This window comes from Odontesthes bonariensis, chromosome 21, assembly GCF_027942865.1.
Source record: "Odontesthes bonariensis isolate fOdoBon6 chromosome 21, fOdoBon6.hap1, whole genome shotgun sequence".
NCBI lineage: Eukaryota > Metazoa > Chordata > Actinopteri > Atheriniformes > Atherinopsidae > Odontesthes > Odontesthes bonariensis.
In genome coordinates, this window is record NC_134526.1 from 12,308,281 (window position 1) to 12,333,392 (window position 25,112).

Sequence of the window (25,112 nt, forward strand, 5' to 3'; positions counted from 1 at the left end):
ATAGGAGGAGGCAGACTGACACCCTTGGGGGGAAACTGATTGCCACTAAGACTGCCATTTTGTAGAATATATCATAGGCACAAAAATAGACATGCAAAAACAGCTGCAGACAGTGATTCTTCAAACAGTTGTATGCAAAACAGCCCCCAGAATCCTTTGATTTTTACCTTTCTAGACTCCTGACTGTTGGGAATGGTTTGTTTTGAATCCAAGGTTATCCATTACAGTTACACAAACCAATCTGTTTCTCTCTGAACCTTGTTCAGGACTTTACCAGCATGTGTTAGCAGGTCTTGATGATTGATCTTTTAAACCTCCAGATGAGGTCAAAACCAACTCTTCTGTGATTGAACGGTCTGCTTCTGTGAGACACAAAGGTCACGTGCCGGGTCGGTCTGTGCACCACCAATCAAAGGCCAATTATTTTTTCCATTCTCCACTAAACAAAGTCACTCAGTGTTCTCTAGCTAATTTGATCTTACTCTATTTGTTGTTATAAAGGTAAAGTGTGTTTTTATGAAGCTGAAAACATAGCTTTTACCAAGCTAAAAACATTAAATTCATAATGTAACAAAACCATCTCAGCAGGAGAATATTGAGCTATTTTGCCTAAAACTGTCAAGGAGGCCTGTGGGAATTTCAGCTTTTGTCCTATGTTCTTGTCCATCTGTTTCTATTAAATATAAGCCTGAGTGGGATATTTTTCATTTACTGTGTGCATGTTAATACACACAGAGTGTTTCTTGTAGATGTGCACTGAGCCAGACTCCTTGCAAGTTAGCCTTGAGCTAAAAACACAGAGCTGCTGCGTCAACGTAGATGTTCATTAAGCCTGATGAAAACAGAGCAGAGATGAGCCATTTCCACAAAGCATCCAGAAATAAGCAAAGAGGCTGAAATTGCCATTGTTATAATATGTGAGAAGAACGTAAGTAATATCAACACAATGGAAATCCCTTTGGCCTCCACTAATATGTAATGACAGAGCTAGACCTGTTGTATAGGCTACAGTTCCGACACCAACCTGTAAACAGCACAGACATACATACCTCCACACACAAACACATACTGAGCAGGCTGAATTTCATCACTACTCATGCTAAACAACATTTATTAAAAAGCCCCCATTCCTCTGTGCACCCGTCTTTCTGACTAGTGTGTAGCACAAACACCCACAGATTGCACACATCACCTCACGGATGTGCTAAGGTACACACACACACACACACACACACATGAACACATACAGTTGGAGCCAGCTTGGTGTGCCCTAAGAACTGAGCTTGTTGGAATCAAATTATTTCTCTCTCTCACCGCCCACAGAAGGAGAAGGGCAGGCAGAGTCAGTCCCAATGCACTAAAGATTGGACTGCCTCAGCGCGTGTCCTGGGGTCTGAAATACAAATCAGCCTCTCCTCCAGTCAGCTGGAGTTGGCCCCTCTCCCAGTGGCCTGTCAGCATGGCCGTCTGTGGCATTAAAAAAAGGCAAACAAATAATAAGAGGTGTAAAAGAAAAAATACTGCCGATGTTGTCCTCTGAAGGCCCCCCTCCACACTCTCAGGGGTATGCTATTACTTTAACAATCATCCTGTTTGATGTGTTACTCTTGTATTAGGAGCACATTTGGGCTTCATCTGTGTCTCGAGGAGGATGAGGGGGATATTATGGGAGTCAAAAGGAGTCCAATAATGTAAACTACCTTTTTCATTTAGAAGAACATCTGGGGATTTTGGATTACACTAAGGATAGACTGGAAGACGTAAAAACCACACGGCCTTGACAATCTCTCCCTCTCTGACAATCTATATCAGACATAATGGAAATGAGTCACATAAACTGCTAACACAACTATTCTATGTTGAAAAGGCTGTATATTCTTGTATGTTAAAAATATCTGCTTTACAGCTCTGAGAAGAAGATGATTAGAATGAAAAAAAAACATCCTAGTTGCATTACCATTGTCTTGTTGAAAAGATAAATGGAGCTATTGTTGAGTAAGGACAAAGTAATTGTATCAAATTTGTATCCTTCCATGACTCACTTGATGAAAAGCCTTTGATCTAATCTGTTTGGTTAACATGCATCATATAATTTAATTTAAAAGCTGGTGGAGCTGTTACCAAGTGGGGTTTAAGTGAAATGTAATTCTACTGTTTGTCCGCAGATACACCTGGTGTCCTCTCCCTAATTCAATGAATATTTTACTGTCATATCTGATCGGAGAGCAGCCATGTGTGCTAATTTGGTGCTGTCTGAAACCATCTGTGTGACATTACTGTGACACATGACCTGATGTGGCATGATTTTGTCCCTTCTTTTTAAAACCACCGTCTGGGTCTTTCTTTTTTGTCCTATTTATTGAGTGTATGCTTTTATTAGCCTGTTATCTTAATTGTTTGCAACCCTTTCATCACAGTCGTGTCAGAGGTCAGGAGTATCTCTTCATCCATGGACTGCCACGCCAATGGGTTCTTCAGCACTGCACTTGCAGTGTACTTCTGGTCATCCACCCACTGAGCCCCAAACCACTCTCTGAAAACAATAGGCATTGAGTGCGCACGGTGGCAGTATCTCAGTCATGCATGCACGCGCGCACCCACCAGACCTTTAGTGCCATTAAAAGAACTGCTCCTTGTGTTACTCATCAACCACTACATATAACATGTGGACCCTCTTAAAATTGTTGCTGGTAGTTACAGATGCTGTTCCTGCGTTGTGAGTTGGCGGCTGGTTTGGGCTTCGTACACATCTGACACAGTCTATCCAAAGACGCATAACGCATCGGCACCGAATACCCACGCGTCCCGCCTCTCGATAGAAAGCCCAGCATATCTGTTAACCCTTGAGGCACACTGCGTTATTACGCACTCATTAAAATGCCCCCACCCCTCCCCCGTTTACGCATATGCCTTGTGGGCTGTCATGGGCTATTATTGGCATGTTTGGAATGCGCACCACTCGCTCGCCTACCGTTTATTCCCGACACAATTTCCGATGGAGGTGTTTGTGGTCCCGTGGAAGGAGGATGGCCAGGACATCCGAGACTTTTTCAGTCCTGGTCGGTCGCTCGTATCCATGGCGTCGGAGCGCTCCATGTGCCGGTGGTGATGCCGGTCGGTGTCGGAGTATCCCCGGTGTTTGATTTTTATCGGGGTCCGAGGTTGTCTCCAAAGATGCTGCGGAGGCTTTAGAGTCGCCTGTCCTTCCCGGGGAACCGGGAGCGACAGGGACAGGCTCTTCTTCGAACATGGTGGTGGTTCCATCATTGTTCAAAAAATAAAGATACCTTTTAACTGACTGGTGAAATAATATGGCTGTATTCGTTTATTTCAAGCCCAATACAAAACGTTTCATGTCCCTTTCTGCCACTTGATCTCTGAGCGAACAAATCAAAGTGACAAAGTCCAGCAGCCCCGATCTGAATCTTGCTTTCTGAATAACATCAAAAACTGTCACAGTGATAACCTGACAAGTCGTCCAAAAATAGTTACTCTCATTGTTTTCGATGCTGATCAGTTTCAGTTTATTCCTGAATTTCCGTTGTGCCGTTATCCTCACCAGTCCGGGGTTTTGGTGATGAGACACTGGTCCTGCTGCTTCTCCTGAAGTTTGACGCCTCATCGCCCATGGCGCACAACCGGATGACCGTATTTATTTTACAGTATTTATTGCCTTTTATCAGCCACTTATTGCAGAGACACAGAGAACGCCGGCGCTGGCTCCTCTCTGTGTGCGTTGTTATTGCTGTCCGTATGTCAGTTGAGCTAAGATCTCCAAGCAATTTCCATAAAAGTACTCAGTCTATCACGGTTCATATGGAGCTACATGCCATAGCGCACATACAGCACAGAGGTCTCCAGTAATCCCTCCACGAAGATGATTGATCCAACAGTTTTAGGAAGATATTAAACTGGACTCAGTTACCCTCTTCAATAAATCAGGATGATGTGAAGAATTGTCAAAAAAACTAGATGCGATCCTGTGTTATTTGCAGTCCAAATTCCTTACTGTTTCGGGGTCTTTCGTGAGAATGCACCATAAAATGACTAGTTACGGAGGTTCAGTCATCCTGCCCAGTATGGCACATTATCTCCTCATCCTCATATTTGCTGGAGTTCGACGACAAACATTGGCTTCAGCACATTGCGCCCTCCCTCTCCCTCCCTCTCCCTCCCTCCCTCTCCTCTCCTCTCCTCTCTCTGTGGTGGATGGGTGGTTGTTCCTTATATGCGCTCATCCATTATGTTTTGCCCCATGCATGTTCACTGCGCATTTCCTTCACAGAAAACAAACACAACAAATCGGTCCAATTGTATGAGCTGGGCTCATAGCAGCAGACGTAACATCTGAAATTACATTGTTTTACCAATTTTTCCAGCTGATAGTTGTCAACATGTCTTACCGCGTCTAAGCGAGTTCCATGGTGATCGTAATAATCTTTTTGGAGTGAAAATACTGAGACTTCCCAGTCCTGGAAGTGTCCCTGCAACCAATGTATTTGTTAACATCGCCAAAAGTAAAAAAGTATCTTATTTGTAGATGTTCTTACATCGTTAAAAAGTCTCATACCCATCATGGCCATTGTAAAAGCACCTGACTATTCAGAACAGTCTGCTGTCCTCAGATAGTTTCCTATCAATGTCTACCTAAAATCTATGAATAAACACTTGATTTCAAGTTAAGTGAATTTACATTTCACATTCTATAAGTTTGGGTTTCTCTGCTCAAGCTGCTGCCCCCGCGACCCGACTCCCAGACAAGCGGAAGATAATGGATGGATGGATGGATTCTATAAGTTGGCACTGAATGTTTCACTGTTGCAAATGTGGCTAAATATCCTTAAGCTACCAATATTTTATATTATTACCACAAGTAAAGGATTACTCTGTTCATCCCCCTTCATGTTTCAGCACATTTACTGTAATTCATGTAAATTATATGATATATTATGTTTTTTGGAGCAGCCACTGTTAAGTATTAATGTAATAGAGCTTATAATCAAGTTAATTTAAATCTAGAATTTTCATAGAGTTCACAATTGAACATTTCTGATTGCATTTGGAGATAATCCCAGACGTGAATTTCTTGATCTAAAAAATGATATCAGCACTTTCCTTGCAGATCATTTTAACCAAAGAAAAATTACACAAACTTAACAAAGCATCCACATTACTTATGTTGATGTTTAAGACCTTCACGTGGGATTTGATGACTTAAATTGAAACCAGATAAGCAAAGCTGTGTCAGTACACACACATTTTTAGATGGGAGGAGATTCACAGGTCAAACAGTCGCAGCAGTTGATACACTCATAAATCAATCTCAACCAATGACAAGGCTTTAAACGGCATGTTTATTCCTTACTGTAAATCTTTCATTTGTATTTCAAATTCAAAGAACTAATTATATTTTGTAGTACAGTGACTAGAAATACACTAAATTTGAATTTTAGGCCACAGTGATGTCAACTGAAAATGGGCATAAACATTTCATTCAAAGGGAATTTTGTGGTTCATACAGACTTTTCTAAAAGCCCTCTCTAATTAGTTTGACAGTGAGCTGTAATCAAATGCTCAGGGTTTATTTTGCATTTTAGATATTCAGCTCCTGTGTCAAACTTTGCAGTTCTGATCAGAATTACTGACACCCATAAATAAAGAATAAAATAGAAGGTCTGTGGAAATAAATTCAAATAACTAATCTTACATAATCAAAAATGTTCAATTGAAATACAAAAGGTAAGAGAAGAAGTAGCCTAAAATATTTTTAAAAAATGAAAAGAAAATTAGTATTAGTGAAATAAAAGAAGCACAACATGTACAAAGGAACTAACATTTAGTTGCAGAAACTTTGGCAAGTAGTCATGAAGCGCCTTTCTGCCACTCTTATATCTATGCATTCGCCCTCTTTAAAATTTACAGAAGTCCTCTTTGCATTCTCAGATTTCCTCTCTTTTTGTGCATTTTCATTACAGTTGACAGTCAAGACAGTCCGTTCTTTTCTTTTCTCACACAGAATACCATAGCATCCCTGCAGCATGAAAGAGACCACCTGATGCAATGCTTTCCCAGAAATCTCTACTCTGGTTTTGTTTGTTACAGAGTATCCCAGAAACACTGTGGTTTATCATTTGCCTGACTTCAGACCTCAAAACTATCATCCAGTCCAGCAAATGAACAAATCCATCTAGAAAAAGACAGAAAAAGAATAGAGACTCATTGAGCACAAAGGGATACCTAATTACAGGATTATTATTACTATTAGGTTTTTGTCTAGTCTGAAATTCTGCCTCATTGAGGGCAAAGCTTTTGCAAACATTCTTGCATCTTTGTAGCTTTCTTTTAACGTTGGTGTTTTCTTTGCTTTCAACCTATAGAGCCCACCCTGGTTCTGTGGGAAGTGTAGGGTACAGGCTGAAGTTAACACCCCAGATAGGTGCACGTCAGCCCGAAGCCATTAGGTCCGGGAAAAGTCTTGTTCACGTTATAAAATTCCAAAACAAGGATTTCAAGGTCTTTGGCAAATCGCCTTGTAGGTTTTGGGATTTCTCCTTTTTCATGCAAGAAAATCCATAATTTATTGGTTATATTAGATCATGTAAATGCTGAAAATTAAGCATTTGCAATTCCTTATTGTTTCCATTTGTTCACAAAACAAATTTCACCAAAAGTATGTCAATAAGTGTCCAATGTACAACTTATAATTGATTGCTTGTTTTTCTTTTTATATTACTGTATTAAAACTTTCATTTATTTTAGGAAGGACTCATGGAAACCGATAAGTTCCAGCTATGCTATTATCAGTGTATAGTTCAGTGGCAATAAGAAACTCCAAATGTCCTTCAACCCATACAGTCGTACATTAACCTTTTCTCCTCATCACAACTGAAGCATTTGCAGCTGAAATTGAGTGTGAGCATGTCCACACCTGAGACCATTTCCTGAATATTTTTTTTTAGATAAAATGTCATGGAAAAGCATTCAAAACCCCCTCATCCATGAAACATCTGATAAAAACCTGGTTTAGGGAGCACTTTAGAGTCAAGATACAGATTGGCCCCTCAGACATTTCCTATTGGGGATGCAGGCTGCTCGCTGGTCTCAGTACGGCGCTCTTACTTATGTGGCGAGGAGATATAGGTTGGCTGATTTTGCTATCACACAGGCACACAAAATGAGGAAGGCCCACGTCCACAAGTACAGGGCTAAACACGGCACACAGAAAGGAGATGCCCCCTCTAGCAGAGGCCATCAGCACCTAAAGAAGGCAAAAAAAGAAAAAAAATAAGGGAATGACTGGTCAGAGGGTTTTCCAGAAAATCAATATAAACCAAGATCTTATATCCAACACAGCTAATCCAACTCCGTGATTTAATACCCACTCACGTTAAAATGAACAAAAACCAAAAAGTAAAAGACAAAGCAACCCAAATAGGCAAAACAGCGCTAGAGTTCCAGCTAAGGTATTAGCTCAGCTTCACAGGTGTAGGCCAGTGGCAGCAGGAGAAGTTGTGAAAGGCTGCACCAGAAGGCTTCAATCCAGCCTACATACCGATCAGGCAAGTGCTTGTTGGCTCCAGGGAAAGAAAGAGCTTGAGCTCAACCAGCCAACTTAAAGCCGAGAAACACACACTCGGCACAATGCCATCAGGAATGAGGGATGTACCAGCAGTAAGCGAGGGCCTACACCGAAACCAGCTGCAAAATGAAGCAGTTACAATAAGCAAATTTACTTCAGTTTACAAGAAGAACAGAGCTGCAGGAGCAGCAAACCATACCTGCAGCAATGTCAGAGGGTAGACACCCAGGAAGCGGGCGGAGACTAGAGCTGAGAGCACACATACTATTTGCAGCCACAGCCTACTTTCACAGGCTGCTGCGTTTGAGTGACAGGCTGGTAAGTTTCATGCAATTAGAGGGACCAGTTAGCCAAAGTCAGATAGGAATATAATATTCCTCCTGCTACACTTAGGTGAGCCTTGAGATTTCCAAAGAGTTGGAAGAAGCTGCTTGGAAACAGGACATCTTGGCTGAACCTGATACAGACAAGAAGGGAAAACAGAGGACAAATAGATGTTTGGATGCACCATAGAGTTACAGCATTGACAGCTTATAGCAAGAAGATCTTGTTAGCTAGATGTGCTCCAAAGCTCAAAAACAGTTCCATGACTCCGAAGCCCAATGCCAAAAATAAAAGGGTGGCAGACTATGATAACTTTGCTAAAACCATAGTGACTTATGGTGGATGCTCTTGTATGATGTTGGCTAATGTATTGCTCACAGCTGCTGTGCTCCATGTGTTGCATCCTGTTGTCTAGCGAGAGAGAGAAGCTGCACTGGGGAAGTGGTGTCAGTAAGAATTACCTACAAGTCCAACTTTTCCTCAGGGTCGACTGAAAGCATTCCCTCATTTCTCCCAAAAGGTGGTGCCTGCACTCTTGCCCATTCAAACAGAAGGGAAGGACATAAACAGAGAGAGATGGAAGGCATATTAGATGATTCACATTAAATATAAATGTGGAAAAGGCACACACATTTCTGCTGCTCTTCCTTGAAATGTCAAAAGATTGCCTATATCCTGTGGACATGTATCTAGATCTTTGCAAATACAACTCACATGCAAGTTATGGTCTTAGGACAAAACAAGAGCGAACCATTAGAAACACAGCCTCACGAGGTTTTAGACTTCTTGTGCAGTTTCTATCTATACTGTAATTACTGGCTTCAAACTGACACTCTAAGGAGCTATTTTGCTCTTGTCTACGCGTCTTCTCTCTTTTTCTCTCTGCCTTGACCTAAATTAAGGCATTATTTTACTTGTGAGTGTCCAAGAAAGAAGAAAAGCACTCCCTTTCTGTCGTTTGTGTTTGATGGGAAGAAAATATTGCTTTGAGCTATGATATTAAACTCCAAAACCAATGTACTGCAAGTAAACAGACACGATAAGAACATATGGTACAAGAAGTGAAATACATACAATGAAGAAATGTGGTGGTGATGATTAAAGGCATAACGTTGTACAGATGATCTGACTGAAGCGACTGAAAAGATGTTCAAATCATTTTGCATGGAATGTAGCACATACATATATAATGTCTATGAGTTTAAGGATACATTGTTCAACATGCAGCCACAGTACTTGACTCTTTATTTTCATCATCCAAGAGTGTCTCAGGACTCACTCAAAAGTTAAGATCCACAAAGTCACTCTACTCAAGCCTAGTCCAGGGGGGGAACAAGGAAGACTTTCTCAAAAAACGACTTAACAGCTTCATTGTGAAATATTTGCCACAAAACTTAAAGTTTAGATTAGTTTGGAAAATTGTGGTTGCAGCACCGTTACTGGAGCTGAGCTGCAGAAGCTTGCGAAGCAACTCAGTGGAACAGAAGAGCATTAATCATTTTGTCAGTGTCTTTAAAGGCTGACGCAGGCTAATATTAGAAGGGTTTTCTCAGCTGAATAAAAAAAGAAAGCACAGTCCAACATCTTTTCTTGCTTTTTGAAATGGGTTAAATATGGAAGGCCAACGATGTCAGGCTGTTGACTGTCTGCTCCTGCCTGATGCAAATTTATTTTGACATTCAGACGCTCTTGAAATGTATGTATATGTATGATGTAGGGTCAGATACACGCAACCTTGCTCTGAATTAAGTGCTTTGAGGAAATTCATGTTGAATACAATCACAAACTGCAACTCCAGGTTTGTTCACAGTCTTAAGCCAAATCATGCCATCTTGATTCAAGGTCTTTTGTTACTTTACCTCCCTGCTACAAAACAGAATAAATCTTCTACAGAACTAAACATTTGAATGTCTTGGTTTTCTCAGGGCAGCTTAACAAAAGTACTTTTATTAACTGGTTCCTTGAGAGAAGATTGTCTGACTGTCCTTTAGAAATGAATACGAGAAAAAAATGAGAGAAAAAGCAAGCTGTAACAGGATGCAGAAAAAATATCATGTGAAAAATATGTTTTTCTATGTTTAAAGCTGCTGAAACGAGAATTTTAAAAAAAGCCGTTAACGGCACAGGAAAAGATCAGACAGACACTAAAAGTGTAACTGAAGACTGAAGTTATTAGAATCAGACGGGAGAATTGCTTCTATTGGAAAGACTTTAAAAATAAATGGAATTCCTCTCTGACGGACTGTTTCTGCCCAATTAAACACATGATTCAGTTGCTTTATCGTACTTTAACTGAGTACTCAAAGACTCCTGTAGTGCTTTTTTAAAAAAAGAAACTAACTTCCATTTTTATCGTGATAAACCTTGACCAAACATGAACATGAAAGACTGTCTAGATGTTGTGCTGCCTGTGCAGTGGAAGCGGAAAGTCAATTACATTTTTTTTTCAATGTTCTCTGAATTAAGAAAAAATATTAGTAAGGAAAGAAGGATGGAGTGGATGACAAAATGACCATGGACCGCAGTGCAGACTGGAGCGATTCTCTGTGGTGTGGAAAACAGAAATGCTTCTCTTGCCTGAGTCAGCTGTGCACTTCATTTAGTGAGCATCTGATTTATTATGACCAACCTCGCCAAATGGCGTTCCATGTTATACATTCATATTGTGGGGAATAATTGAAATGCCAAGCAGTCGTACTTACTCAGTCCATGCGGAAGAGACGGTTGTGCGGGCTGTGGGGAAAACATCATGTATCTTCCCTGTTTTGATATTTTAATGTCAGTTGGTAGGAGTGTGTACAGGATTTCTATATATGTAGACACGAGATTAAACTGAACTTTTGAGCAATTTACCGTTTACAGCTAAGGGCCAATTACCGAAGGCAGCAAGTCCTGCATGTCCAAAAAGACCATCGTCGACCTGTCTGGCCTCTGGCCCTCGTTGGGCATCAGGGAATGCCGGGAAACAGATCCCAGTGAAGCGCCATGAAATATTAATCCCGACTTCTTTCCTGACAGCGAGGAATAGTCTGGCAGCCAATATGTGTGCGTCTCCATGTGTGTGGCTAAGGTTTTGTTGACACATATATAGGATGATAAAAGTAGATGGAACATGCTAGAATTTGGGTGTTTGCGTGAGAGAAAGACAGAGGAATGCGGCTGTGCTGCAGTAATGCGTCAACAGTGTCTTTGCTCTCTATCACTTCAAAACAAGTGATAGAAAGCATTCCCTTAGAACAACTCTAGGTTGTCTGTCTCTTTTCTAGTAGAAGTGCATAGACTTTACTGATTCGAAACTAATGTTGGAGCAGAAATGTTTAAAAAAAAAAAAATGAAATTCTCCATATTTTGAACATCACCGAGCACAATCAAAGGAATGAGATCTCACTCAAATGTTTGTATAGCTGAAGGCAGAGCAGGAAAAGAGTCAGTGCAGTAAGGGTAAGTGTTTTATGAATGCATCACAAAAGTCAGGCAGCGTTTCACTTTAGGGGACAATCTTTGGACCAGTGAGACCATAAACGGCATGATAACTAGATTTCAGAGCAACTAAGAACTTGTGTTAATTGTGTTGTAGAGCTGTAATGGCAACAGGAAATGGGACTCAAGCACCAGAATGACCACAAGATTTTCCTTTCGGTCCACAAGGCCTCCCAGTGCATTCTCATGTTTTCAGTAGCATGGAAATGTATTTATTGATGGATTATAAAGAAAAAGAAGTTTTCAAGTTGAACCACTTTGTATGACCACTTAAAACGTGCACTTATAAAGAAAACCTTAAGTAGCAAAAACTAAAAAAGAAATGGATATGAATCCTTCTCTGGTTTCAGTCAATGTATCAGAAGAAGCGTGATGTATCATTTTCGTTGGTAACAAACTTTTGGTTTGAATGCCAGATTATGCCTTTTAAAACAAGTGCATGTTGAATTAGAAGAGCATAAGCAAATCTGTGAATGTCTGTTGCTGTACTGGGATCCTTCTTTAAAAAATGAGTTTTTAAATTGTGTGGTGGAAAGACGTAATTTGCTAAAAGTTTTAACCAGGTTCATGTGATTTTATCTTCTGACGGTATCAGAACTACCTCTGTGTAATGGACGTTTAATGAATATTCAAGGCTGAAACCATGTGAAGTACCTCAGTGCGTACAGTGGAGAATAAAGCGTCTTGTTTTTCAGGATCTTCATTTTTTCACTTGAAGTGTGTCATTTTCAGACCATAAGGCTGCTTTGAGGACATTGCTTTTATTTCTCATAACCAGAAGGGGTTATCTAATTTTTGTGGGGCCACTGTGATCTACAGTTACACGGAGGATTGAGTCGAACAGATGAAGAATGAAGAGAGCAACAATAGCCAAGCTTATTTCAGGGGAATAAGGGGATGTGTTGGGTCTTGGAATTTAAATCCCCGCTATATTATAATCTTGTTTGGGTTCGGGAGCGGTAGCGTAGTTCAAACTGAACAGCTCTCTCCCACCTCTAAATTCTGGGAAATGCAGACGAGCAGCTTTCTTCTGGTCTACCGAGATGTTCCTCTGTTTTATAGACTGTTTGTCACAGGGGGAGTGGGTTGATTTCTATGACTAATCCTGCTAAAAACAGCTCTTATGACATACCTTATTTGGCTACACTTTGTTGCTGCTGTACTGAAATAAAGCTGCAATAAATTGTTGTACATATGATTTCAGTCATGTTTTTAACATGTACATTATTGCATTTATGCCTAAATGCACTCATTTCTATTCAATGCAAACTGGCCAAGAAGTCAAAGGCAGTTAAATTTTTGTTTCTGGAGCACACACCATGGAAGGAGGAAACATCTGTTCTGGTGTTTTATGTTTGTCATTTGTGATAAATGATGTTGCAGGGATTTGTCTTCGGAGCGCTGCCTTCTTCCACCATGTATTTGGAAGGGGGGAAAAAAAGAAATCACAGGTTTCAGCAGCATTCACCAGCAACTGCGCAGGGTAACTGTGTGGGTGGAAAAATAAAAAGCAGAAATCTAAATGTGTCTGACACACCGTCCGCAGAGCCTCGCTGCATCCCTCTGAGAACCCTGGGTAGACTGGCTGCAGGTATGAGAAACAATTCATGGGTGCCAGAAGCATAAAAAATAAATATTACAGGACATAAAGCCAGAAACTGGGAGAAACACATTAATATAATGTGTCTGAACAATTCCTTCGTAATGTTCTCGTTTCCATTGTCCTTTACAGATTGATGATAAAATAAAAAGCAGGAGTATTGCTCTCTCTCCGATTTATTTCCCAAATCCCATGGCATGACAGAAGCAAACATAAAGCAACCCCTCGCCCAATCAGTGTTTAAAAAAAAAAAAAAGGAGTTTTATATGGTTTTGCCGATGAGGGAAGGTCTCCATAAGCAGCTCTGCTCCTCAAGGCTCAGCGGGAATGCGAGAATAAGGGCTAATCAAAGCCTCTCATCCTGGAGGCTGCTGAGAGGAGGAGGACTTCCTCTTGCCTTTTAGCACCTCAGTCTGAAGGGTTTCACTGTAAAGGGGTGAGTACAGCCTTACTGCCCATCACCCAGACAGACGACTTAAAGCTTTACGGGGCTATCTGACAAGATCTCTGCTGACCTTCCATCACTTTAAGACTGTGCTCAGAACACTTGGCCTATGAGGACATGGCTGACATTTAAAGTCTATTTTTTTTTTTCCCCCAATCAAATCTGAATGTCATCAGACAGTCTAATCAGAGAAATGTGTTTCAAGTCACTTCTCAGTTTGACAGATTTAACTTTAGTTGTTTTGAGCAGCCAGTCATCAGCCTTTATAGCCGATTACTGAATTTGTTGTGAAATAATTATCTATCCAGGGAGCACACATTATCCTCTTAGTAGCAACCTGCTTAACATTCAAACAGGTCACATTCACAGCAGTGAAGCACTGATAGAGCCCATTAGCATCACCTGAGACACAGGCAAAGGCACCTCAGCAGCAGATGAAATAGGTTTGCTCATCAATTATTAAGCATTACAGTATGCACATCTTACACCAGTACCACTTTTTTTTTTTTTTTTTTTTAAGCTTTGAAGCATTTTTATTTCTTCATGGAGCAACAAAAGATGAGATTTAGCATTCAGATCTGAATTCAGGAAGTTTATTAGCAAATGTTTCGATGCATCTTGCCTTTTGATTCCATCTCCCACACCCCTCTGTCAGAATCTGCCAGCTAGTGTACAGAAACATAACCCGTACCATTGCTTTTTTTATTGAAAAAGCTCAGATCATTACTTATCCAATCTGCTTAAGTAAACAGTAGGTCAACTCGTAGATTAAAACCGATGGATTCGTAGATCATTCCTCATGAATCTCAAAAAAAAAAAAAAAAAAATACAGAAGTTGCCACTTTATACGACTACTGCAGTGCAAATGTAGGAATTGCTTATAGTTCCCCCCAACGCCTGTGTTCATTTTCATACCAGGGATACCTTTGATTCACCTACTAAATATATGCCCCCCTCCCAAAAAAATAAATAGTAACTACCACACTTAAAGTATCTGAATGGTTCTCTGAAAAGACTGTGCTTGCATACATTGACATGTTTGTTGTAGGCAATAATGCTCACTTTTCTGTTCTGAACACACTTACAATATTTTTTCCTTCATCCTGGAAAAATAAATGTTAATATTTAAGGGAAAACATCCATGTTAAACCCTCAAAAGCGTCTATTCAAATAACTAACTATACCTAAAAAGACTCTGTACATAGACTCCTTTTTGAATAAGTTCACAAAGAATGATGAATTTAAATAACATTTACTTGCGCACATCACACACACGCATACAGAGACAATCATGGTGGTACAGATGAGAGGATAGCCGTCAAAGTCCAATCAATTAAACGCAATGATGAACATACTGTACAGCTGCATCTCTTGGTCCATACACAACATGAGCAGTCTGCTGTGGTGTCACTCTGAAACATCAGCTGTCAAACATACAGGAAAAAACAAACAATGAGCAGCATTTATCGTTCAAAACACATGACCATGGCCAGGTAGGATTCAAGAAAACAGATGTTTTGGACTCCGGAACAACAACAAAAAAAAAAAAAAAAAAAAAAAAAAGATCAAGCTTTAACTATTTACACAGCAAATAACACAGAAATGGTAAATGTAGATGGAAGCCAACACAGGGTGGGATGATCTCACAAAACATCATTAAGGCTCAAGTGTAGCTGCTTTCTCTAGCAGAAGTCAGAGGTAATGGGTTTTCACAATCAACCTGTCAACCAGTTAATTAGTAAAACAAAAAAAACAAAAAAGAAAATAAATAAATTAAATGAGAAACAACAGCCATGTCACTGACCAATCATCTGCCACCAGCTTCCATTAGCATGTCCCTGGACAGAGCCAACTCCCACCATTGCAGGAAAGCTTGAAACACAGGCTGCACTCATTCTAGCCACCACGCACTCAAGTGGAAGAGCCAATTCAGCCTCTTGCTGATGAGAACACAAATGTTACTGTATTCACTGTGCGCTGGCAGCACGACAGGCGTCACAGCCCCAACCAACCAGCTCTACCAATAAGCTGTGGCGTTTGGTTTTTACGACATTCATCCCAAAAAAGAAGAAAAAAAAAAAAGAAAAGAAATGAAGGAAAAAAAAAAAAAAAAAAGGAATCAACGCAACTTCGCAAGACAGTCACACACAAAAATATTTGACTCCTGGGGCAATGAGTGTGAGGAGACTGAATGGCATCTTTTACAGGTGTTAGGATTGTGACCGGTGTCCTCCAAGTGCATCACTCGACAACCGGTGCAGAGAACAGCATCCATAAAAAACAGGTTGGAGGGTGTGCATCAAAAGACAACGTGGAAAAGTTAAGGCTCCAGAAAAACATCCCAGAATGATTTAAATAAAAAGCTTTACCTTATAATACATCATTGGGTACATACAACTAGCAGTATGGATGGAAAGCTGCATGTTCAGCAACAAGAAAAAGCCTGAATCCAGAAATGGTTTAACAGCAAAATATACAACCCTGTGGCAAGAAGGGGAAAACAAAACACCATCTCAAAACAACAAACTGAACTTTTTACATTAAGTAAGGAAATATCAACCATTATAAAAAGCAGCACGAGGCTGTCACTATAAACTGGCCAAACCATCTGTAGATCTGTTGACACACCACACTCAATACAGGGATAGGTCCAAAAAAAAAAAAAAGTAAAATAAAATAAAAGTAAACTTCAAAGAAAAGACTTCATTAGCTACTTAACCTTTTTTTTTTTTCTCCACTCTGTACAAGTTTAACAGAAAATTTAAAATAATAATAATTAAAAAAAAAAAAAGAAAAAAAAAAGTAAAAATTTCATTTACAAAGCACAGTAAAATAAAACTACACACAAAAAAGGAAAGAAAAACAATGTACACAAAGAATTCCCTTGGAGTGAAATAACTGTCAAGACAGCAACAGGCTTCACTCCACGGCGCCCTCTGGGGGTTACTCAAAGGAGTACAGGACTAATCCAAGGACCACCAGGCTATTGAGCCGCTTGGAGATGCCGCTGCGTCCTGGCTGTTGAATGGCTACTCTTACAGCAAGAGGCATTCAGCTGTATTCAGAATATACGCTTACGCTTAAAGTAGGAGTCTGCATAGTGACCACCGAGGCCTTGGGAATGCTGGCCCACGTAGCCACCCTCAGGGCTCGGCTCCGGAGACGGGATCAACCGGGAGAACACGCGCTTGTGGCTTCCGATGGGTGTCTAGAATTGACGGGAAAAAAGTCGATGAAGAATTGCTTTTGTATGAGAGCAATGACAGGTAGTTAAGATAGTTTGGTAATTACCCTCATAACATTTCCTAGGCCTGGAGGAAAGTTGGTGTTGTGGCTCACAGGAGGCATTCCTACAGCCTGAGGACAGACGACCAATTTTCAATGACCTACATTACTTCAACTAAGGCACTCAAAAGTGCAACATCAAATATTGAACACTAGTCTCTAGCACTATCTTATCTAGTTTACAAGTGATCAATGGTTCAAAAAGAAAAAAAAAAAAAGGTCTAAAGGTCTCTTAGATGTACCCTATTGAGGTGGGTGGTGGGGAGGCTGCCGTTACTAGAAGCCTCAGGCCCTGAGCTGAAATATGACGACAGTGGTGGGCTGGAAGGGAAAGCCAAGTGGGAGAACTGCTCACTGTAGTCGTGGTGACGAGAGAGCTGCAGAGAGTAACACAGTTTTGAACATGTTGGACTAAGAGGGAGATTCACATTTAATTTATTGACAAAAAAAATTAAATCTTAAAAAATAAGAAGTGCTAGAGCCAGCTGAAATAGCTGACTAAAACATACCTCCTGACCAAATCCTGTCAAGGCCCCAGTATCAAGGTTCTCCTGCTGTTCGTACAAGTGGGCCAGAGGATCCTGAGGAGAAACACCAGATGGGCATCAGCCCACATCACATCATAAAGCCAATTAAATGAGCAACTATGTGCAGGCCACCGTGAATAGTAAAAGCAGCATCCATTAATGTCACAATATTACAAATGTACACAGACAAAGCAGCAGTAACATTTGTCCTTTACCTGGTGAAGAGGAGGATATTCACAGTTGTAGGAATCCTGGTAACGCAGGTTATAATTTGGCTGTATGTTATGATGGTTGGACACGTTACTTAGTGTAGGCCTTTTTTTATAGGGATGAGGTCTGCTGCTTGCTCCTGTGGCAGAGAAAGGGGAGGCAGATATAAGCTGGATATATCTAGCTTACTGCGAGTTGATACAGTAAAGAAGAACAGACTGCCAAGTAGTAAAGTCTGAACCACACAGTGCAATAACAACAATAATAATAATAATAATAATAATAATAATGATGATAGAGGAATTTGTTAAAAGCATCTCACCTGAGGGAAAGCTGTTGTTGACATTAAGAAAGGCACTCTGTGGAAGGTTCCCATCCTTTGGAGGATCACCCAGTAAGGATACCTGACATTAAGGAAGATTGTTATCCTTCTTTTCCCCCCCCTGACTTCTTGCACATCATAGTACAACAAAAACAAAACACTGGACTGAAATACTAAGAGCTGAAAGGACTTGTAACCTCACCCCATGTGCTGTGAGGCCATCTGCCCCCATCATGCCACCCATCAGGGGCATGGAGATGCCCGGTAGGGTGGGAGAGGAAGTCTGGGAGAAGCTGCACACTGATGTGGGGGAATCCTGCTCCCTTGCCTGGGCTCTGCCAATTGGCATCTGCTTTAATGGGGCCCGAGGATCAACACCGCCTAAAGCAAAGAAAAATATGACCCCGACTCATAATCAATGCAATAAATCTGATCCGTTTAGCTACCTTTCTAGAAAGTTTTCTATTGGGAAAATAAAGGTTTTTATTTTAAAAAAAAAAAAAAAAAAAAAAAAAAAAAAAACTAAATTACACTTTATCAGTATGATAGAGCTTTTTAATTCTACTTCACAACATTAACCCTAAAAATAAAATAAATAAATAAATAAACAAATATCATGACCACTATAAGCAGTGCCAAGCATGACATATGAGCAAAGATGCAGATGTTTACAATCGGAGGGAAGCGAAAACATGCAATTAGTAGCTGAAGGAGCTACAGCTGGAGCTGATGGATGTCAAACCTTGAGGGAGATCTCCAAGCAGATGGGCTCCCTGCTGGACGGCCAGAGCAGCCAGAGGATTCTCTCCAATGAGGCCGGCCTGTTGGCAGAAAGACAGGAGTGTCACAAGAGGGTCACTCTCCCCGACTGCAACACTCATGCAGTGAACACCACTGCTGAACTACATAAGCACTCTTAATCAGCACCCAAGGTTTACTCACCGCATATCAAATTATGTCCTCACAGAACAGGAATTTACAATTTTGGCACACAATATTGAAGCACACCTACTACATCACTCAGAAGAACCACTCAAAAGAACACCCCACACACACACGCAGTCTTAAAAACCTCACACCTTCCTAGAGAGAGCTAACCAGTAGAGGTGAATCTGTTTTCCATCACCAGTCACATACAAAGACTGGGACCCATCTAGCTTCAACCTCCACCTCACTTGAAAGCCAAACACTAAACACCATCATCACTCACACAAGGCACTAGAGGGTTTTCTTTATTGTGCAGCACCTGAGCCCAAAGAAGATGATTTCCCAGAAAGGCTTGCTAATGGCGCAGAGGGATGGAAGAAGGAGAGAGGGGGGGGGGGGGTTGGGGGGAGAAGCGTGTATGAGTGGGAGAGGATAAATCAAAAACAGGATGAAGGAGTAGCAGGAGGGCACATATCAGAAGAGCCTGAAGGGTAGAAGTACCTGCTGGACCTTGGCCTGGTTCTGAAGCAGCAGCTGGAGCAGGGCAGCAGAGAGAGCAGGGTTGGCCAGCAATGGCATTGCAGGGGCTGCCCCAAGGAGGCCTGCACATAAACATCAACAAGATTCACAGCACCGGAACAAATCTTCAATTTAAAATCAATGATCTGGAGCGGCAGCTGAGGAGTCTTTACCTTGTTTATGTGCCTGTGACAGAGGGTTGAGCAGCATCTTAAGGGTAGCGGGGTTGTTGAGGCCTGTGAGAATCTGCATGGCTGTGGGATCAGGCAAGAGACCTTTGCCCCTGTTTACAGCCTTGGAGAGCAGAACAAGACAAATAATAAGCACAGGAACTATGACAAACTATAAGGCAGTTGTGTATCCATTTGACTGGAATACCATGGTTTGGGCTGCAATCAGAGCTGCCAGCATGCTTCGTCCAGGTGGACCGGGGGCACAGAAGGACACCCTTACATGCGTTCCTCCCAGCAGCCTGCCATCTGTGAGTCGCTGCGCCTCCTCAGCCATCTCCGCAGTGGCAAACTCCAACACAGCAAAACGCCGAAAACTTCCATCTTGTCCCTGAGCCAACTGTGGGCAAGAGAAATAAAATGGTCATTGGAATTCCACAATCCTGCTGCCAATGAATACAGTCGATGGACTTTAAGAAAAAATGAAAAAAAAAAATAAAAAAGATTTTCACTTAAAATACTATGGACATATTTTGGCACAATTTTTGATAAGCGAGACAGAAATTAATGAATAAATCAGATAAGTGCTCACGTCAGCCTCTCATTCTACACTTAAAAACTTAAACAGTGAGGTCCGTCATTCATTTAGTGAGGCTCATGTAGCATTTGGCAAACTTCAAACCATCCACGACATTTTTAAGCAACATGATTACATTTGAACAACTTAAAGGGGAAGTTTGTTGTTGTTTTTTTTTTTTTTTTTTTTAACCTGGACCATATATTGGACTCATTCACTCCGGTAAGGACGTCCATCGTACTCAAAGTCATCGTCCACGTCGTCAAAATCTGATAAATATCCCGCCATGTTGCACAAAACTAGCAGTAGCAAACTCCGTGTGAAGTTAGCCGACTGTAACAGAGCACGGAGTGAATAAGCTGTGCTGCAGCGGCGGTGAAGTCATCCCAGTAGACGCATGTGTAGAAAGCTCCCATAAGCCCCAGATAACAACAACATGGCAGCTATGAGCTAACAGTGCAATAGTACACGTTCATTCATTCGCCTTAAAGTATTGGTGAAATAAAGACAGATAATGCCTTATTTTAGAGGCTGAATTCTCCCTGTTATATGGATATACGTGGCTCTCGAGTGATCTAAACATCATCCAGAAATAAGGTCCAGATTTAAAAAAAAAAAAAAAAAAAAAAAAAAAAAAACTTCTCCTTTAAAAGAAGAAAAAGTTCTGTGACTAGCAAACTCTTTGCTGGCCATGTGACTTGAGTTTCCTTTAGATATATTTTCTCAACAATCATTCGTCACACGTTGTCATTGCCAACTTTAACGCAATCTTAAAAAATAAAAAATGTAACCAGCAGAAAACTCTTTCCATGCCCATCATGCTAAAAAGACACCCCTCTCTCTCATTCCAGAAAAGGCTGCTGAATGACACCACCTGGGGGAGTCAGGTGGTCATCACCATAGAAACCAGCATTAGCTATTGCTATAGACACTTTGAATGGCCACATGAAAACTGGGGTAAAGGTGAAAGGTGCTCAAAGATCAAATATGGAGAACAATTTGACAAAATCTTGTCTAAAATATCAAACCAAAACCAAAAATCCCGACGCCTTTGGGACCAACTTTACCCCCTTCTGATACAGATGGTGGCGCTTAGCTTTCACTAAGCTCCAAAAGCTCTTAATCTGCCCTTTGACTGCATAAAGCCTCACAAACTGGATGAAGGAACCACCATTATTAAGAGATAGAAGGGCTACAGGTGTCACATTAGGGGTGCATTAATTTTTCTTGATGTAAACTGAAATCAGGATAATGTATTCTTCAGAAGTCGGTAACTGAATGAGTAGCAGTGCGTTTGTGTGTAGTAAACCTGACCTGGCAGAACACAGGCGTATGAGTGTCAGCCAGGGCATTGTGGAGGTCTTGGGCAGTCAGCAGGCTCGGGGGCAGGCGGTCAATGCACAGGCATTTGGAGTGCAGCTGTGGATATGTGAGCGAGCCCACCTCAGTCCAGTGGACGTACAGCATGCGGGAGCCCAGCTGCTTCCCCAAGAGCTCCGACTTAGCTCTGGCTGCCGAGTCCTTCTTCATGTACTCCACAAAGCCATAGCCTTTGGAATGACCTGTGCACGTGCTGTAAACTAGGAAGCAGCGCTCCAAGTTGCCAAAGGGGCGCACCAACTCTTCAAACTGCTGCTGGGTGAAGGCTCGGGGCAAGTTGGCGATGCACAGCAGAGCGTCAGTCGGCTGCAGCTGCACGGAGATATCCCGGTCCCGAAGCATATGCTGGTGGAACTCTTTGATGGCACACTGCGCCTGTTCCCCATTGAGTAGTGTCACAAATGCTGAGTGATGAAGGAGGGGAAGAGGTAAATTCAAAATTTAGTGCAATGTGAGGGAGGGACATTTGCTCAGCCTGCAATAAGAAAAAGATCATCTTTCAAAACCCAGAAGGTCTCAGAGTGCAAAACCTGTTGACACCGTTTCTGCCTCAGCATGTTTGGTCATGCTGGTGGCACAATGTGAGGGAAAAGCCATCTTTTTCTGCCAGTGATGCTAAACTCGTCTTAGGGACTGACAAGAAGCTCAGGCATTTTAAACTGGCTGAGCATCACTGAAAAATAAACTATTAAAAAATGTATTCACAAGTGTATACGTTTTTAAATTATTGGAATTTACTTAATAGCAACGTGACAGACTCTAGATATTGTGAAAAAGCACAATGCCACTGGTTTTCTGCCACAACAGCTTAGTAGATACCAGACACAATCTGAATTTACCATCTGGCTCATACTATTTTGGACCATTATAAGCCACCACTTTCTAGAGAAATGTAGCTCTGCCAATTTGCTAAGCCACCAAAATGACTTTTCTGGGCTGTTTTGATTCATCTATTTTAATTAGGAAATCTGTCCAGAATTAAGCTGTGGCTCATAACAAATTCAATTTTTCTGCTGCACTTCAGTGCAACATTGTGACAAGTGAGCTCCACCACTTTTTAAAAAACTGATCCATCTATCTGGCTGTCATAATGATTAATTACTGGAAACAAATTGACCATCTAAGTCAGAGACATTTTTTTTCTTGAAATGAGCAGTTAGCAAACTTGTCACACTGTAGCAAATAGGTCCATTCAAATGCAACAGGATTGTTTCCGTGGCTCTTGCTTTTTTTTTTTCTTGCCATTAATAGATTAACAGGCATTTGCATGTAATCTATAAAGCATTCAGTTTATAGATTAAGTGGTATTTGCAACATGATGGACACTGGAATTAGACCAACCTGTGCCCTTGTATTTGTCAACAAAGCAGTACTTCAGATCATAACTGCCCAACAGCTCATGGACCTCCTGTAAAAAAAAAAAAAAAAATTTAATTAAAAAAAATGTTTAAATAATTATTATTATTTTTATTTTTTTCAAAGGCAATGATTACATCAAGACAGTTACATTTATTAATGCACAGTATAAAACGCCATCAAGTCAGAGGTCATTTGATTTTCTGTGTTGACAATATTCTGTCGGTGATGTAAAGGATGTTTGTCTAATTGCAGATTTTTATCATCATAATTAACTCGTTCATGTCTACTGGGAAACTACCAACAAGTGCACCTGTAAGGGGAATGAGAGTTGAATAACTCCTATTGTTCTAGGAAAAATTGTTCTGCGCTGCTTTTACCCATTGACAAACGAGTGGTGATGCTCTCTAGCATGTTCTGAAACGGTTTTTTTTTTTTGTCCCTACGCCTTCCATCTTTTGTTATATGGCAGCTCACATCTCGAACTCCCGAAACAACCACCCCCCCCCCCCCCCCCCCCCCCCCCCCCCCGTTCCCTGTGAACAATGGTACCGCCCGCAGGCCCACCGCTCCCCACGAGTCAGGCACGTTCCCAAAAAAAAAAAAAAATTTTTAGCATCTCGACTAAATCATAGTCAGGCTGATACAACCAGACAATATTAACAACAGATGGACTAGTTCAAAATATATAGTGCACCTGTATCTCCCTGTACTGATTAGAATAACAGACCATTTGTCTTGCTGGTTTGAGCAAGGAAAGAAAATGTGAAAGTTGCTAATCAGTTACCAACTAGGCCGAATTGGCAGGTCACACAGGCCACAGTTGACCACTATTGATTTGACAGTTAACTGAGCACCTAGCATTTAACACTAGTTGAGTGAATTGACACACTTAGCCTATCAAACAATACCATTGAAGTTAAGTAGCTCTCACTAAACTGCATTCTGGCTCTTAAATCAGCTGGAGATACAATTAAGCGATTTAAAAACATACAAACCAAAGTTAAAAAGGCAACCAAATAGTTAAAGGGCTAGCAGGCTAACGTTGGTAGCAGGGTAGGCATATTGGAGCTAGGCTAACACCAGCCAAAGTGCCCCATTAATTGTTCACCCGCTAATGAACATTCAATTTGCAAGCACTTTTTAACCTTACCTGATTACTAATGTCGGGGGGTAAGTTTTTTATGATTATTTTCCTACGGTTGTAAAACTCCCGACGAGTTCTCTCCAAGCGGCTCTCGATTTCTTCAGGGCTCAGTGATGTCAGGTCCTCGTCGACCCTTCGCTGACACTCGCGTTCCGGTGTCGCGTCCTCTTCTCCGGGTACGAGTTCAGAATACCGGCGATCTCCGGCCATCCAGTTTTCTTGATTCGCAGCGAGATCGTAATTTCCATTAAGTGGACGAGAGACAAAACAGGGCCCAGTGTCTGTGTTTTCATCTCTGCCAGCTGTGCTAACAGACACGGCAGCCGCCATCACTTACTTTGGTGGAAGTTTTATCTGTCTGGAAAAACTGTCGGATTTGAGCAGTTTAAACAATACACACATGGTCCCAGCGCCGCTTCTCATTGGACGAGAGAAGGATGCATTCTCCATGACTACGACGCAACGTAGGCTGGGGGCGTGGTCACTTCGAGCAAACTTTTTTGGCCTTCACGTAACCCGTGATATATTTTTAAGTACTTATTATAAACATTGGTTGACACTGTTCCACTGTGTATTCTTTCAAAAATGCTTTCCGATTAAAAAAAAAAAAAAAAAAGTACCCATGATCGAAGACAGTTATATATTTTTTTGATTATGATATACCAACAGGGCAATCAGTGGCTCAAAACTTCCAAACACCAGTGTATTCAAATGTACTTATTTATTTAACTTTTTTTTTTTTTTACCAGTTAAGTCGGTTGAGAACCAATTCTCATTTGCAACGACAACCTGGCCAAGAGGCTGCAGAAAAAGACAAAATATACAAACAGCAATCATAATACAAAAAAGAAAGTTAAAAAAAAACATTCAAATAGACAAATTAAAAACATTAAAACCATGCTCACACACAATATATACATTACCTTTAACAAGGAAATCCCAGAAGCAAATCAGAAGCAGGTACTGATCAGAAACTGTAGTTTGTAATGAGTTATTGAAGGCAGATAATGGGATGTAGGTACAGAGCTTTAGCAGGGGGGGGGATTCCAGTTATTAGAGGCATCAAACTGGAATGAGGAACAGTCAAAGGATCAGACAAGTGCTTAATTGCTCAACTTACTGCCTTGTGCCATATGCATTGTCTGCACCAACATTCCACAGATAACTTCAGGTTTCTTGGAATAAACCACCCTGACATTCCCAATACAAGAAGGAGAAACTGAACAGAGGGTTACTGAGCACATATGAGTCAGACTCTGTGTGT

General features: G+C 41.1%; 2 protein-coding genes across 5 annotated transcripts in view; both read right to left on the reverse strand.

Annotated features, from left to right (window-relative positions):
• pde4a (phosphodiesterase 4A, cAMP-specific) overlaps positions 1–4,104 on the reverse strand; it is a 38,805-nt gene extending 34,701 nt beyond the window's left edge. Inside the window, exon 1 of the mRNA XM_075454744.1 lies at positions 2,972–4,104. Within this exon, the coding sequence (XP_075310859.1) occupies positions 2,972–3,267 (296 nt within the window). The 5' untranslated portion in view covers positions 3,268–4,104. The remainder of the gene's footprint in view (positions 1–2,971) is intronic.
• A 12,385-nt stretch (positions 4,105–16,489) lies between these two features.
• raver1 (ribonucleoprotein, PTB-binding 1) lies at positions 16,490–24,178 on the reverse strand. Of its 4 annotated transcripts, none has more exons than XM_075454120.1 (15): positions 23,855–24,178; positions 22,687–22,753; positions 21,280–21,749; positions 19,597–19,788; positions 19,392–19,512; positions 19,201–19,301; positions 18,983–19,054; positions 18,515–18,593; positions 17,975–18,153; positions 17,773–17,854; positions 17,456–17,589; positions 17,223–17,294; positions 16,956–17,090; positions 16,720–16,785; positions 16,490–16,636 (listed from the first exon to the last, which is right to left on the reverse strand). In XM_075454120.1, the coding sequence occupies exons 1-15, from the start codon at positions 24,176–24,178 to the stop codon at positions 16,490–16,492; spliced, it is 2,241 nt and encodes a 746-aa protein (XP_075310235.1). The 4 variants fall into 4 exon arrangements, with proteins under 4 accessions (XP_075310235.1, XP_075310234.1, XP_075310237.1 ...); XM_075454119.1 differs by having other exon boundaries at positions 18,491–18,593; XM_075454122.1 differs by lacking the exon at positions 18,983–19,054.
• Positions 24,179–25,112: the final 934 nt, after the last annotated feature.

Bases quoted from the DNA above. Each gene is read 5' to 3' on its own strand.
- raver1 (XM_075454119.1), bottom strand. From the start codon at position 24,178: ATGGCGGCTGCCGTGTCTGTTAGCACAGCTGGCAGAGATGAAAACACA. The intron at 22,754-23,854 runs GTAAGGTTAAAA...TTTTTTTTACAG, and splicing joins CCCCCGACATTAGTAATCAG to GAGGTCCATGAGCTGTTGGG. The intron at 19,513-19,596 runs GTATTCCAGTCA...CTGCTCTCCAAG, and splicing joins TGATTGCAGCCCAAACCATG to GCTGTAAACAGGGGCAAAGG.